We start from the raw sequence: 16,146 nt of genomic DNA on the forward strand, positions 1-16,146 counted from the left end.
AAAATGTGTTTGTATGTGTGTGTGTGCGTTCGGCATTAAAATATTTATGGGACACAGGAAAATATACATATGCGTTAAAGGTGACGGCGCTCAGTGGACACTACAAATAGAATTGTTTCCAGCCTGATGACATCAGCAGGCGGCCCCAGCACCAACTAAATTCTAATTCGATTAGGCGCACTTACAAGTGCCACTTGGCCCAACCACTCGCGACATTGGTTCTCCTAATAAACCTTTTAATTGCGTCAAATAAACAGCACGCTCCACGCATAAATCATCAACTTAATGGATAAACGGGCGGGCGAGCTGCTAACTGCATTGGAAATCCGTTTGGTTGGGAGCAAACTCAGTTATACGGAAAAAGCATATTTCCACTTTTGCCGGCAAACAAACACACAAAAAAAAAAAAAAAAGAACAGAAAACAAAAAAAAGGCAACAGCAACAAGGACATCAGAAAGGACGACATCAGTAAGAGCAACAGCAACGGCAACGACAGAAGCGGAAAATGGAAACGACAAGTTGTTGCCTGCGGGCGTACCACGCGTCGTATGCTTTATGCTGCTTTATGTAAAAGTTCAGGTTAGCCTTTATTTATGTTCATCCCAAAAATATGTCTGCAGACACGAAAACAACAAAACAAAAAAAAGAAAACAACTCACACGAAAAGCGACAGCTTCATCAAAAATGATTTTTGTCCAGAAATGAGCAGGGGAGTAAGAAAAGGAGAGAGGTGGAGAGCGAGAGCGAGAGCGAAAGAGTGCGCAAGACTTGACCAGTTGGTTTGTCGGTTTGTCTGTCTGACGCGTCCGTTGTCAATGGTTAGTCGCTGGCACAGATTGAACAAATTTTTGTGGTCTATTAAAGAGAGTTAACTATGGCATTTGTAGATGTACACAGATAATACAATATACTATCTACACTCGGCTACAAAGTAAATGACACGCTCCAACAACTCGAATGGTGCAATGCGTAGACCGAAGGCGAGCTTTAAAATTGTTATTATTTAATATAAATAATTTTGCACTATATCAAAACAAAATATTTTAAGCTCAGTGGAACTGATTGAAGAAATCTTTTCCAGTTGTAATTAAACGCAGTACAAAATAAATAAACTGTCCTTTGCAATATGATTAAATATTCATCACAAGTCAGAAGATTTCAATCATCAATCCATCAATTGGTCAGCAATTTAGTCAACCCTAATATTTGGTGAGCTGCTCTTACTCTCCTATCTCCTGCTTCATAACAAGCAGAGTCCTATCCACTCTCTCAGTTGAAACCCTTTTTGGTTTCATTCGCTGACAGCTCGAAGCCGAATGGTGATTATCCCGTCACATTATACGCCCACGTGAGCTGCAATCAGTTAAGGCAGACAAATTGCAACTGCATTTTAAATGACAACTAAGCTGGCGCCCGACAACAGCAACAACAACAGCAGATAATGTATATACCTGAAATGCTTGTAAACAAATTGCTTGCAGGTAAACGCGTCCCAAAACGAGCCCATAGCTCACCTGCCCACATCTAACATTTCACTTCACTCGCCTACTGCTCCCATTTCCAATCATAATCGCGCAGCCTTTGGCCACAATGCGCATTAAAATCAGGCAAAAGTGCGGCGCTAAAAGTTATGTAGATACTAAAGTGCAAGAGACGCGACGGGTCAGGGGCAGCCAAGGGGCTGGCTGCACATTTTCATTGAGTAAAAGCAGTCAGCGAGCGTGCGAGTGTGCGAGGAGTGTGTCGAGGGTGCAGCACGGCAAACCTCGCCCCTGCCTGCTCCAGGAGGCAGCATATGGAACAACTTTATTGTTTTTACATTTGTATTTTCTGCTGGGGGGGTTGCAATGGCATCGGGGGCTGCTGCCTGGCACTTGCAGTGCTTGCAAAGTGCACGTCGAAGAACAACGCATAAATTCAGCAACAACAACAACAGCAACAACGACGACAACTAACGAAGCCGCTTGGAAAATGTCTATATATCATGTAGCACAAAGAGAGGGCTGTTGCAGAGGGTGTGTGTGTGTGGGTGTGAGGGTTTGGGGGTGTGTGCGAGTGAGCGGGACAGGGCTAGGGGCAGAGAGGGTGTTGTATGCGGCTTGGAAATGACAAACGTAACGTAACCAAATGACTGGAAATGCAACCCCCAACACAGGAGATACACAGCGAGAAAATCATCTATGCACAAATTTACAAGCAGCAAAACTACAACGAGCAGAAAGCAATAGCGGCAGACGAGAGAGAGAGAGAGAGAGAGAGAGAGAGAGAGAGAGAGAGAGAGAGATGGATAGAAAAAGAGAGACTAGTGGTCGGAGAGCGAGAGAGAAAGAGAAAGCTCAGGCTAGCCTGGCCGAAAACTACCCTTTGTCGTCATCAACTACAACAACAATGCCATTCGCTCTATTTCGGGGGAGAGTTTCTGTTGTTGGTTTTATTTTATTATTTTTTTTTTTCGCAATTGGGAATGCGCGCGCAACCCTCGAAAAAATTTGTTGGTGCGTGGTCGTTGGCTTCCTTTGGCTGCCTTTCAGTCAACTTTGGGTATTCGTACGTGCAATTTCTCGACCGGCTCGCTGACGGACTGTCCGGAAACTGTATGAATTGGAAATAATATCAAATGTAATCTCTGCAAATCAACAAAAGGAAAAGCGTTAGCTGTGCACCAGCGAGTGAGCTTTTCCTTAGACAAATGCTAAGGAAATACAGCTGCCTCGACCAAAGGGGGCCAAGGAAGGCCCATCTGATTGGATTGGATATCCATCTATCAATCAACGCGTCTATTATAGCGCTTGCCAGTGATATTGTCCTGTCACAGCAGTATTGTAAATTAAGCAATTGGTACTGCTGAGCCGGGGCATTAACATTGTTGAGCGTCGTTAGCAACCAGAAGAAATCTAATCGAGTCGACTATGCGGCATACACAGAGGAGAAATTCAAAACACACTCACACATACACTCACAACACTAATGTATCCAATGTGCATGCATGTGTGCGAGTGTACCTGTATGCGTGTGTGTGTGTTTGTGTGTGTGTATGTATGGAGAGACCGGAAAAATCAATTTTCCATTTTTAATTCAAAGCTAAGCACACGCACACGCAGAGCGGCTCATGTGAGTGTGTGTGTATCTATTTGTGTGCGTGTGGATACGTGTGTGTATGTGTACTTGATAGAAAGCCTAAAGGATAAGCAGGATGCTGTAAAATCAGCAACTAGACCTGATGTACACTAACATAGAGACGAAAAGCGAGACAGAGATAGAGAAGCAACTGCAGAGAGCAGCTCAATGCTGCAATTGCCAAGAGTGAGCGAGAGAGTGACAGAGATGGGAAGCAAGAGAGAAAGGGGGCGGATGAGATAGAGAGCCAGAGAGAAGCAGAGAAAAGAGCGCGCGTGCTTAAGTATAGACAACGACTGTTAACTGAAGACAAAATTGCAAATTCCATTTGAAAATCTAACAAAAGCAACTGAATAATATTTAAATATTTCGCTGAGTCCCGGCGACTCACAAACATAAACAGTGAAAATTTTGAAACACTTTTGGGCGTGACCACACCCACAAGCGAGGGGGTACTCCCACTTTCCATTGCCAAAAAAGTGTTGCCAGGCGCGAAATGCCGGGTACGTTCGCGATGTCCTGTCCAGCAGCTCAACACAGCCAGATCCTGGGCTGCTGCGACTGCAGTGCCCAAAAAATAGCAGTGGAAAGGAAGAAAAGCAAGAAGAAAGCAACCCCTAAAATCCAAAATCTATATGGTATATGCGACACAGCGCATTAAGGGCGTGAGGGCAAGGCGCATATAACCCAAAAAAAAGGAAAAAAAATTAAGAAGGATGGACATGGAAGGCATATTCCAAGAGCACAAATGACAAAAGGGATTTTTGGCAATAACAGCAACGGCCACGAGATCTGGTAGAGACGAGATTTAATGCAGCATCAACTTAAGGGTTGCTTCCCCTATATGCAATCGCATGCGAGCTGATGATGAAGTTCATATTGATGTGTGCTTGTGTGTGTGTGTATGTGTGGGGGTAGAAGAGCAAAACAGTTCAAGCTACGGATTTCGATAATGCACAAGCGTCAAAAGGATGTGCGTAGGTGTCTACGTGTATGTGAGTGTGTGTGTGTGTTTGTGTGTACCGTTGCTAAATACTTCGAAATTGGTTAAGCGTTTGTTGTGCTTATCAAAATTGACAACGCTTAACTGTGCTTGAGGTAGCCTAATTGTTTCAACAAGCTTCCCGCCGAGTTGTGCATGTGCGACATGGAGTGTGTGTGAGTGTGTGTGTGTGCCTTGTGGCGCTGCATGTCGCAGTTGAGTGGGTTGGCGTTGGTTTGAGGCAAATGCAATTTAATATGCATGCAAAGTGGTTTTCATTATATGCAGTTTGTGGCTTTGGTTTTCTCTAGATAAGAATGGGAAGTGGGAGTTGCGGAATGTCGGAACTGAATTGCAATTTGATATTTGTTTTGAACTCGTTAGATGCGAAAAGAATAACTTCAGTTGTGCAATACAAATTGTTTTACAAGTGCTTCACAAACTTTAAGTTAACTATCCAAATGAGAATTTAATGAAAATCAGGGTTATATATAAAATGTAAAGTATTTATGAAAGATCAATGAGATCGTACGTATATGGTAATAGTTTGTAATAGAGTCGACTTTTAAGAGTCTGAAATACCTAAATACCAATTAATTTGAACTTAATTTAAATATATATTTAAACCCTATTTTTACAAAATATATATATATGGACTGTAATATTTCACTTTCTATACAATTTAAAATTAGAAATATTTCTAAACAAGCTGAAAACGTGCCACACTGTATCGGACAGCTAAATGTGTATTTGTAATATATTCAAAAATCATTCCTAAATATTGATTAACAAAAATATAAAATATTAATTATGAAAGTAATTTAGTACCCAACTTTTTAAGCAATCTATTCCTAAATTTATTGAAACAAAAAACTTAAAGGTTTTCTTTCCCATCTTATTTCTTTGCGAATAAATTTAACAGTGAACAATTCTATCTAATTGAGTTAGAATGAGATTTAACTCAAAAAATTTAGCAAAAGTATGTCGAACCACTATTTGATCAAATATCTATCTACTTAGGGCGAATCCGGGAAACTCTCGAATCAACATGTGTAGAGGAGAGTCCGCTATCCTTTTAGATGTGTAGACCTTCATTGAATGCTGATTAGCAATAAACTTTGCCCCTTGATACAACTATAATAGGTATTTATAGCTATATATAATAATCCTATCCAGAGCATGACTTATAGCAAATAGATTTTAAGATAAAATTAATATTTGAATATACCAATATTTGAAAATAAAAACATTATCTTTATGTATATCATTGATTTTAAGTTTTTCTACTGTTTTCCCACGTATCCTACAGTTGCACTCTATACAAAATAAAATATTCTATCGATCACTCTCGAATTGAATGGCTTAACCAATCGACCCTATTTGTGTGGCTTCCTCTAAGCATTTGCTGATTAACGGCAACGACAACTGTTCAAGTGGAAGGATCGAAGGCGCCAGCAGACGTTGTTAAGACTGTAAAATGAGAAAGAGAGGAAAACGTGAGGAAATTACGTTGACCTAAAAATATATATATACACACACATCTATATAAATATGTTCTACTCGGATAAGAAAATGCTAACTGTTGTAGCCGGCGTTGGCAGACACCCACACACACACACACACACACGCAATCGGCAGAATGCTAATGCACATATGAAATACATGATGGAATGAATGACAAAATGGCAGGCATGACGTCAATCCTTGTGAAGGTGTGTGCCAGAGTGTGCATGTGTGAGTGTGTGTGTGTGTGGGCGTAAACAGATGAAAAGCTCAAGGGTTAAAGTGAATGCAGGTGTGTCCGCATTACATCCAGCTTAAGCTCACCTTCTCATGCAAATTGTCGGTGGTTTTGCCAGCTTATTAAGTGCTTGAAAGTGCATAAAAAGGACAACAGCGGTAGGAATGAGAGAATGAGGACTTTACAGCCACTTAGCACTCTGAGGTAGAGCGAACCAGAAAGACAGAGTGAGTGGGAGAGAGAGAGAGAAAGTCCCAAATGGCAGCATTTATAAAGAAGAGCAGAATGGGAGCTGCTACAATAGCGTGGCTCTCATGCTGCATATGTGGTTGGAAGGCGACGGGCGGGATCTCCTAGAGGTAAGGTAAGTAATTTCGTTAATTAAGAGGTGCGACAAAAGTTGCGTGGGCGTGGCAGCCATGCTCCTCAAAATGCAGAAGCAAATAAGCTATGCACGTCTGCCCGTGTGCACGGATATGCTTGGAGCAACTGAAGCACCAGCTCATTTACATGCAAAACAGCCTCAGGATGCGTGCACAGCGCTCAGCCGTACGACTCAGCAAACAGGAAGAAACACACACACACACACGCACACATGTGAATTGTGCCTGGCAATTGACTAAGGAAAGTACTTGTCAACTATTACTTATTTATAAGTCGACTAGCAATAGTCAAAAACGAACGATATGTGGAATAACTCGTTTCGTCTTCGGCCTTCGGGTGGAATTTGTCGCCTCAACTCAACATCTGACGTCGCCTAATTGAATTTAATATGGCCCAAGGATACATGCCCAAACACATGCCAGTCCCTAGCGAGTCACAGGCATTTGAAAGGGCTGTGCCCGTGCAAACGCAAAAGTTTCACGCCTGCACAAAAGCTGCCCAAAAACATAATTTGGCTACTTTGCTCATGCTGAAGTGGGTCAGTCGAGCGAAACAAATGCAAAAGCTTTCAACGCTGTAAAATTGCTGGAGACGTAACAGCACAAAAAGCTCTCTGGATGACAGGCTAGAGAGCTTTAAGGAAATGTTAAATGAAAGTGGTCCTGCGCTTTTTTGCGAGCCGAAAGCTTTCAACTGCTTTACACATGTGCACTGCTATGAAAATGCACAAGCGTCAAGCAGTTCGGTTACCACAAAGCAGTTCAGCAGGAAGATCTCGCACAGTTAATTTTATATGTTAAATAACATTTATATTTAAATGTAATGGCAAATGTAATTTAAATTAATAAATGAATAAATAAAAATAAAAATAAATAATATAAAGCTGTTGAGCTTAAGATATTATATATTATTATATTATATATTATATTAAGTTATTTTAATATAAATTGTTTCCACCAATTTCAAACTTAGTTAATTTCAATGCGTTATTTACCTATTAATTTGTATGATGATAATATTTCCTCACAACATAGTTCATTTGCTAAAACCGAAATTCAACTCATTCGCAAACAAAATTAATGACTCGAAGCTTGATAACATGTGTAAGCAAATTTTGTCACAGATTTTGGCCCCAATCATCTATGGGGTTTATTGTTTACATATCTTCCACTAAGAACCACAAAGTGTAGGCAATGGCTGAGTCAGCTCTAAGCGCTAAGATAAGTAGTCGCAGTGCGAGCTTAAACGCATCCTGTTCAAAGTCGCAGGATGCAAAAGTGAAGAGGTGCTCAAGAAATGCTTCAGTCGCATAGTGGAAGACCCAAAACCCGGCACCAAACCCAACCCCACCCGACCTCCGTCTCATAATCCGTTAAGGCTCTTGCCTGCTAAATGCTGACACCAAGCCTCGACTCAAGTATTTTGCGGGCAAATAGTCCAGCCTTATGTGAGTAGGCCGTGGCATCGTCATAGACATGGAAATGGGTCTGTCTCTCTCTCCCGCTTTCTCTGTATGTGTGCGAACGGAAAGGAGGCGTGGTACAATGTAATAAAAGTCAGTCGAGTGACATTTTTGAGCTTGCAGCTATACGAGAAGCATAAGCAGAGAGCAAACAAAGAGAACGCTGACCCCCAGCTCTCAGTTTCAGCATAAAGCCCTCGAGCCCAGACTCCTGCTACGGTCGCGTGTCTCCTGCTGCTGCTGCTGCCGCTGCTTCTGTTGCCTGTTGTTCCTTTACAGCCGCTTTTTAATCGATTATGGCAAACGCGCATTGTTTGTCGCAAATCCTGTCTGAGTGTTGCCTTACAACAACTGCAATAACAATTGCTGCTGGCAAGCTGCAATAGCAACAGCTCAAATCGAGTTTGGTTTCACATCGTGCTTTCATTCGTGTCACGACTCAATTTGATTGAATGTATGATTTCTTTTCGATTTACGTTTAAATAACTTCTGTAACTTTTAGGTTTACAATGTCATTTTCTAGGGAATATACTACAAATAAAGACAGATTATTGGAATGCAATGAAATATTGCTCTACTATATGTGTTGTAGTATGTATCATAATATAAATGATATAAAGTATGATCTCTGAAAATATGTGACTGGGGTATGTTATTGATATTGATAAATATATTATACATTTATCGTATGAAATCTTCAAATTCAAATAACATATATCACAATAGCATTCAAGCAAATCGAGCATCATCTTGATAAATAAAAAATATTAAACCACTCCAATAATTTAGAATATTTGTCATATATTACACATTCATAAAAAACTTTTTTTATATAAAAAAACGTTCGAGGTTTCTAAAAATCTTGAAACACGTCCTGACTACATTCATTAATGCAGTTAAACCAGGAGTTAAATTTTGTTTCGCACATCTCTATCTGGAATGCTTCACAAACATTGTACATTGAACTTGCAGCCTATCGCATTCTGCTGAGCCATCATCTGCAGCCAGTTCATATGGAGAGGGCTCCTCTTCTTCTCCCCTATCTCTTTTTAATGTAAAATAATAATGTTACCCCTGCAACGTATTCAATAAATGTTGCTATCTATGCAACAAAATTGTCAAGTGTGCACTTGGCCAACTCGTTTCAAGGATTGCGCTTGCTCCTTTACACAGAGAGATAGGGCAGAGTAAAAAAAAAAAAAAAAAAAATCGGAGCGCGTAGAGAATCTGTTTTTTCTTTTCGAGCGATATTCGGTTACTTTTTATGCTTCGTTACCTGAGTTGGGGCTTTGGACGACACGCACTCATATCTGTTTTCTGTTTTTTTTTCCGCATACATATTTTTTTTTGTTTTCGTCACGTTTTTTGTCTGTTATACGATCAGCGATAATAAAAAATGCACATTGTTTTCATGTTCTCCAACGCGTGGGGTTCCGTCGTTTAGCTCCTTTGCCACCCTAAACACAATATGATTCAGCCGCAGGAAATGCACGTCCTTAAAATGGCGACCGGTTCAGCTTTCAGCTGTCAGCTTTTAATATTGTTTTTCCCATTCCTCCACGTCGCATGTCGTCATGTTTGCTTGTGGCATGTGTGAACTTACCTGCAACATAATAAGAGAGAATATATTAAGATTGATTAGAATACGTTTCTCGTAAACGGTACGCCATAAAATTCGAAATGGTTTATTAAACGTATATATAAAATATTATGGGTGACTGAAGGAAGGCGTACACACATATACATACAAACATATATGTGTTGGAATGAAATTTTGGTATTTTTTAATGATAAATTAGTATTTTAGAGAATTTGTATAAATATATTACAAAAATGAAAGAACACATTTGAATACTGATAAGGTGGACAGACATTAATATTATTAATTAAAATAAATTCAAAATATGTATTTAATCATAGTTTTTTCTTGACTTTTATACAACAAAATTTAGTTGACTTTTAAAGTTTAAGAGTTTTACCTAAATATTTTCAGTTTTCCCCAATTTCAATTTATTTATGGTGTTTTCAATGCCAATCAAAAAAACTGCCGCGACTAGTCTAGAAAGCTGCGACAGCTCGTTCGACGTAGACGTCGACAGTGCAAGCACAGACGCTTTGGTGCATTGACCTATCCCAAAATGTGGCCAAAAAAGTATGTGTTAAGTACTAAGGCCAAAAGAAGCAAAACTTGGTCAGTGGCACACCGCACGTTGGGGCTGAACTTTTATTGACTCAACAGATTAACAGTTAATGAAGTGGGCAGAGGTGAGAGCGAACGGTATTTCGTATTATTTATTTATCTCTTTTCTTTCGGTCGAAGTCTTCAATAATATCCGCTTGTTAAGCATAACAACTATGTTAATACCTGTGACAAACCGAAGTTTGCATACACTTGAATAGCATCATGATGAATACGTACAGATAATTGCGTAATTTCTTTGCTTTTCTTTTTACTGTTAACAATATCATTCAAAATGTATAACATATTTGATGGTCAACTAATTGTTGTCAGGGTATCAAAATTCGGCTAACAACTCAAGTATAATAAGTACGCTCTTGCACATTCGTAGCTTCCTCTTTTTTGTTTCTTTAGACAAACAGAGCCAAAAAAAAAACTTTAAGCAAATTATGAGTGAGCGTCGCAGAGATGGAGAAAAAGTTTCCAGTCAGTTGTTAATGCGAGTTCGTCCGTGTAGTTCGCTAGTTCTTGAAAACGCGTCTCAAAAGTATCAAAAATAATGAGTTCGTGAGCTACACAAAAAGTATCTTAAGAAGTGGGCAAAAAAAAGCAAGAAAAGACCACACACACACACACACACACACAGAGAAAATGCTTCTGCTTGGGCTGCTGTGCATTTGTCAGTCAGGTGATTATCATTGATCAACTCGGGAATACTTAGTCCAACATGTATAGAAAACATAGACATTGCTCCAGTTTCGTCTAATGCACTTTCATTTTGTTGCCAGCTTGTTTGTGGCACAGTGCAGCTGCATGGCAGCAGGAGGCCAAATCTCCGGGCAGATTTCGAATTGAATACAAGAGGCGGATTGAGGAATCCAACTACTCGTATGCTGATTACAGAGCAGCCGAGCAGCTCGATGCAGACAACAATCAATTGCGGGTGGTGCCGGAGCTGATGGCCACCCAAGGACCCGCAGTGCAAGGAAAAGTGACAAATGAAGTGGAAAGTGCCGTGATGAGGGCGAAAGCAGCAGCCGAAAGACTGCAGCTAAATGCAAATGAAAAGAGCAAGGCCAGTCATGCAGGCATGCAAATCGTAAGGACATCTAACCAGGACATCAGCAGCATGAACTTAATGACACCCGCTGTGTTGCCAATATCGGAAAGACATAATTTCGAAAACAACAACAACAACAACAACAGCAACACTGACAAAAACTCGACTGGCCCAATGGTCGGTGATGAGCAACTATTACGATTGCAGGACTACAATTTACTATACAATGCCGAGCGACAGACCTACTTTCAGCTGCATTCGAGCAGTAGGCGTGGCCCGAGCGGACTATCGTATGGTAATCGCCTGCTGCAGCAGTACGTTGGCAACAAGCTGAGCGCTGCCTTCGGCCTGAATGTCAACGACGGCAAGGAGTCAATCATGCAGCTGACCACGCAGACGGTGCGGCTCTACGATGCCGCTTCGCTGCGCCAATCACACTTCAATCCCTTCCAGCCCACGCGGTAAGCTATGACTGATGCACATAACTGATGCCACAATGTATCTGACTGATAGTGTGTGTGTGTGTGTGTGTGTGTGTGTGTGTGTGTGTGTGCGTGTAATTGTTGCTGCATTTACATGACATTTTCAGTCCATTTTCACTCACTATATAATGCATTTATTTATGATTGAAAGTTTACAAAGTTCTTCGTTTCTTTCTTAATAGATTTTGAGTTTTCTTTTTTATTTAAATATTAACTAACTGTTCTTTCTCTCACTTTCGCAGAATCATAATCCATGGCTGGCTGGGCAATGCACATGCCAATGTCTACAATTACTTGGTGCCCGCGTACCTGAAGCTCAGCGATGGCAGCTACAATATTTTCACTGTCGACTGGGGACGTGGTGCCATCGCCGATTATATAACGGCCAGCTATAGAGTGAAGCCAGTGGGTCAGGTGCTGGCCAAGTTTCTGGACTTTCTGCACGTGGAGGCGGGCATGCAGTTTGAGGATCTGCAGCTGATTGGCTTCAGCATGGGCGCCCATATTGCCGGGCTGGCCGCCAAGCACGTGCAGACCGGTCATGTGCGTGTGATACGCGCCTTGGATCCGGCCCTGCCCTTCTTTCGCTACGCCCAAGAGAAGGAGCGCCTCAGCCGCAACGATGCCAGCTACGTTGAGGTGCTGCACACGAGCGTGGGCAGCTACGGATTCGATCGTCCGCTGGGCCACGTAGACTTCTACGCCAACTGGGGTAGCCAGCAGCCGGGCTGCTTCTGGCACGAATGCAGCCACTGGCGTGCCTTTGCCCTATTCAAGGAGAGCCTGGAGGGGACGGTCTTCGAGGCCAGGGGCTGTCAGCCAAGCGAATGGCAGCAGTTGACGCGCCACAAACGCTGCCCGCAGCCAACGGGCAGCCGGCTCCACATGGGCGGAGATTTGGGCACACTATCCATGGAGCAGCTGGCGCAGCGCGAGGGAGTTTATTATTTCGAGACCCAGGCGAGACCGCCCTATGATATGGGGCCAGCGACATAGAGCCAGCTGAGTATTCAATGTGCCATGTGGCATGCGGCATGTGGCATGGTAAGAAAAAAAGCAACAACTACAACTGCGTAATGAGCAAAAGTGCAGCGCGCATTTTTATTTCTAATTAGTAAGTCCATTTGTGTGTGTGTACGTGTATTTGTGTATGTATGTATGTATGTGTGTGTATGGGTGTGTGTGTGTCTGTGTGTATTTCTAAAAGCTGCGCTGCAAAATTAAAAAATGCTACCATGTGTAAAATGCTTTTCATGCCAGTTACAGGCATGGCAAAATAGCAAACAACAAAAACAACAAAAACAACTTGCAACGGGCTTGTGAACAAAATAAAAACCAAAAGCCCTTGCAAAACTAGTTTTTGCCTCGCATTTTGTGTATATACAAAAATATTAGCAAACCTCTTGGAAAAATCTCAAAAAATATGCTTCACTTAATTAAGCAATGCTAATGCTGATGTAAATGTGCATAGATTTTCAAGTTTTCAATATGATAGTAAATTAATAATATGAAATCAAATCCACACATTTCTGTTAATGTGTTTCACAAGAATTAAATTTCCAGCCTATAGTTAAAGCAATTTAATTTATACAAATATAATTTAAAAGGCTGTTGTTGTCTTCTATCTTTACATTCATACTCTTACATATATGTATTAAGTAGATTTTAATTTATTAATCCAGCTTGATTTACTCAAAATCATATTTATTTCCCCTTCCCTGCTGTTAATATGAAGATTATTTAGCTTTAAGTGTTTAACATTAAATGGAAGCGCATCGATTTAATATAATAGTTACTTATAATAACAGATAAACTGTTTAATGTTAAGTATTAAAATAAATAATTAAATATTTATAACGGTTAAGAAAAAATAAATAACATTTATATATCTTGGTTAAGCACGGAATTTATGACCATAGAAATTGATAGAGTATAGGAAGGGCGCAATAAACTCCAATTATACAAATTAAAAAAAAAAAAAGTATTTTCATGAGAAATTTTTGACTAAATGGCGACAATATTTTGAATAAAAGGCAGCACAGCTGCATGTTAAATATTAAACTATTTGCAACTGCTTTGGCATCTGAGTTGTACCTTAACTTCCATTTTGGTTGATAGGTGCTGTCACTGAGACAGGAACAAACACACACACAGACATACCAACGCACGTATACATTTTCCTCAGTCAGCCAGCCGCAAATTATAAAATTCTGACTAATTTGTAGGCAGCTTTTTCGGCGCGAGACCTACATAAATTACACACATATACATACATCGACACAAACACAGACACACTCTCGCCCAGGAGGAGCACAAGAAATACAGCAGTAGACAAAAGACCGTGCAAGGCCTGAAGCTGGGATGCCTCTTAATGAGTGTATACAACTAGCAAATGCCCTGTAAATTATTTCAGTTAAGTATGTAAGCATGGCTTCAAATCGAGAGTGAAAGAGAGAGAGAGAGAAAGAGGGAGAGAGTATCACTTGTCAAACTACAAAGAACATATAGAATGAACCTCTGGCATATACCCTATGTTTTGTTCACTTCTCTTATGCACAGGGTATAGCGAAGCTATCGCCCACCAGCAGAGGCGCGCTTTGCTTCTCCTCCCGGCAGACACTCCAGTCACTCCGTCTGTTTTGTCGACACTTTGTTGCATGCATATTGCATGCTACATACTTGTAGGCGCAAGGCGCATAAATTAAAAATGGCGGCGTGTTGCGCGTTGCACGTTGCACGTGGCACATTAACGACTTGGCACTGTAACGCACTAAGCTTTAATTGGCCCACTGTGAGTGTGTGTGTGTGTGTGTGTGTGTAGATCTCTGCGGCCAAATTTACCGTAAATACTTTTTGGGTCGCACGGCTGCCATTAATGTGATTTCTTTCCACATCATTTAAGAGAGCCAAGGCCCAATCCCATTCGGGACGTGGCCAATGCTAAATGACGAGCGCAAATATTTGCCAAAGCAAACAAACTGCAGAAACAAAAAAATACCAACCAAAAAAGTCCATTTTCCTTGTGCAGTGTTTTTTTTTTTTTTTTTTAACAGCCCAGAGATGTAGGCAACATATTTCTGCTATCGCATAATTTCTCCTTGGAGCATAGTTAAATACTTGTTGAAAATATTTTTATCTACATGTATATATATTGTCATCTGCATTTAGATTTGAATTTTGTACAGATTTTGAGGTCAGCGGCAATGGGGGCAAACGTGCAACAAATTGCATATATGTACATTATTTTCAAGTTGCGCAAAGTTTTGAAATTATTTTTATATGTTGCGTAGGTGCTCGAGGCGCCTACAGCCCGCAAAGCCGAGTTAGGCACTCGGAAACTGTCATAATGGAGTTGCTTTAAGCTCTGAAGTTGGACAGTTGCCCTAAGCCAGAGGGAAGGGCAGGGCAGCAACACGAGCCACTGGTCCATGGCTTCTGTTTATGTGCAAACTTTTATGGCTGCATTAAGTGCTTTAATAGAATTTTCTACAGTTTCGTCATTTACGAACTTACTTTAAATGTGCGCAGATATTAAACATATAACTACTAAACAGATTACATACAACAACATACAACATAAAACTTGTAATTAATATTTAAATATTTTCAATTAATTTAAAACTTAGCAAATTTCAGTATAGCTCAATTATGCTTTTAGGTTAAACTTATACTAAAATTAAGAGAAAAAAAAATTTGCATGTATGTATTTGGTATTAATAATATATTATAATATATATGTTGTATTATTTTTCACCTATGCTTTCTAATCTCTAATCTCAAAAATTGATTACAGTCTAAAACATTTCTGAAAACCTTCTTCCACGACTTGCGTCATTGAGGAAACTAAATCCATTTCTAGAATTCAATAAATAACAGCGAAATACACTAGCTCTGAGAATTGAATAAGCATTATTACAATAACTCTATAGAATCTTCACTTGTGAATAATTAATTAAGTTTCCTTCTTTTAAGGTTAAGGAAGATGCAATTTTGCTTACCATAGCATGGATTCTAAGTAGTTCATGTTTTGTCAACAGTTTGCTGTTATCAGGACAAGTCAAGTTAACACTCACAACACTGGCACTCACACAGACACTCCCACACACACACACACACACACACACACGTGTAGAGCCACAAACTTAGTTGTGAAACAAACTCAATTTGCGTGCAAGTTTTGGCAGCAAAATTTGCACTTGGCAATACATAAATTGTATTTTCGTATTGTTGTAGATATTGCAACTGCGGCAAGTAGCAAGTGGCAAGAACGTTTTTGTGGCAGCGCGTGGAAAAACCCGTCACTGTTGCCGGCTGTGCGCTGCAAACCAAACTGAAATGCACAGGCAGACAGACAACAAAAAATACAAAAAAGTAAATAACGAATACACGCGCTAATTTGTCGGCCAAGACGTTGAGGGCCAAACGGGGTAGTTTAGCTATCAGGCCTGTAAGAAGATACACACACACACACACATAGACAGTCCTCCACTTGGAAGCCCTTCAAATGTTCTACCTTCTTCACTCCGCCCCTGGCACGCCCACTACAAAAGACTTGATTTAGATACTGTGGAACAGTGAGCGCGCGGCGAAATGAACTGCACACGCAGACAATGCATTCCTAATGCCTGACAGGCTGAAGCAGCCCTTTAACCCTTTGTTGCCCCACTGCGCGCAGCTCATGCAAGTAGCTAAGGTCTTTTTTTTTGGTTTTTGTTTTTTATTTTTGTTGGCTTGCTTT

At 40.5% G+C, this 16,146-nt stretch overlaps 2 protein-coding genes across 3 annotated transcripts in view; one reads left to right on the plus strand and one right to left on the minus strand.

Moving 5' to 3' along the window:
* The window catches only part of LOC6574626 (AF4/FMR2 family member lilli), a 103,155-nt gene that overhangs the window by 9,963 nt on the left and 77,046 nt on the right, over positions 1-16,146 (minus strand). Inside the window, exon 1 of one of the 2 annotated variants that reach the window (XM_002000624.4) lies at positions 15,407-15,447. The exons of the other annotated variant lie outside the window; for it this stretch is intronic. Within the exon in view, the coding sequence (XP_002000660.3) occupies positions 15,407-15,432 (26 nt within the window). The 5' untranslated portion in view covers positions 15,433-15,447. Of the gene's footprint in view, positions 1-15,406; positions 15,448-16,146 lie in introns of those variants that run through there. 2 annotated transcript variants of the gene reach the window in all.
* LOC6574628 (lipoprotein lipase) lies at positions 9,573-12,552 on the plus strand. The gene is made up of 2 exons (XM_002000626.4): positions 9,573-11,387; positions 11,651-12,552. Exons 1-2 carry the CDS (start codon positions 10,825-10,827, stop codon positions 12,402-12,404), a joined length of 1,317 nt encoding a protein of 438 aa, XP_002000662.2. The 5' UTR covers positions 9,573-10,824; the 3' UTR covers positions 12,405-12,552.

Source organism: Drosophila mojavensis, unplaced genomic scaffold (assembly GCF_018153725.1).
Source record: "Drosophila mojavensis isolate 15081-1352.22 unplaced genomic scaffold, ASM1815372v1 contig_231, whole genome shotgun sequence".
Lineage (NCBI taxonomy): Eukaryota > Metazoa > Arthropoda > Insecta > Diptera > Drosophilidae > Drosophila > Drosophila mojavensis.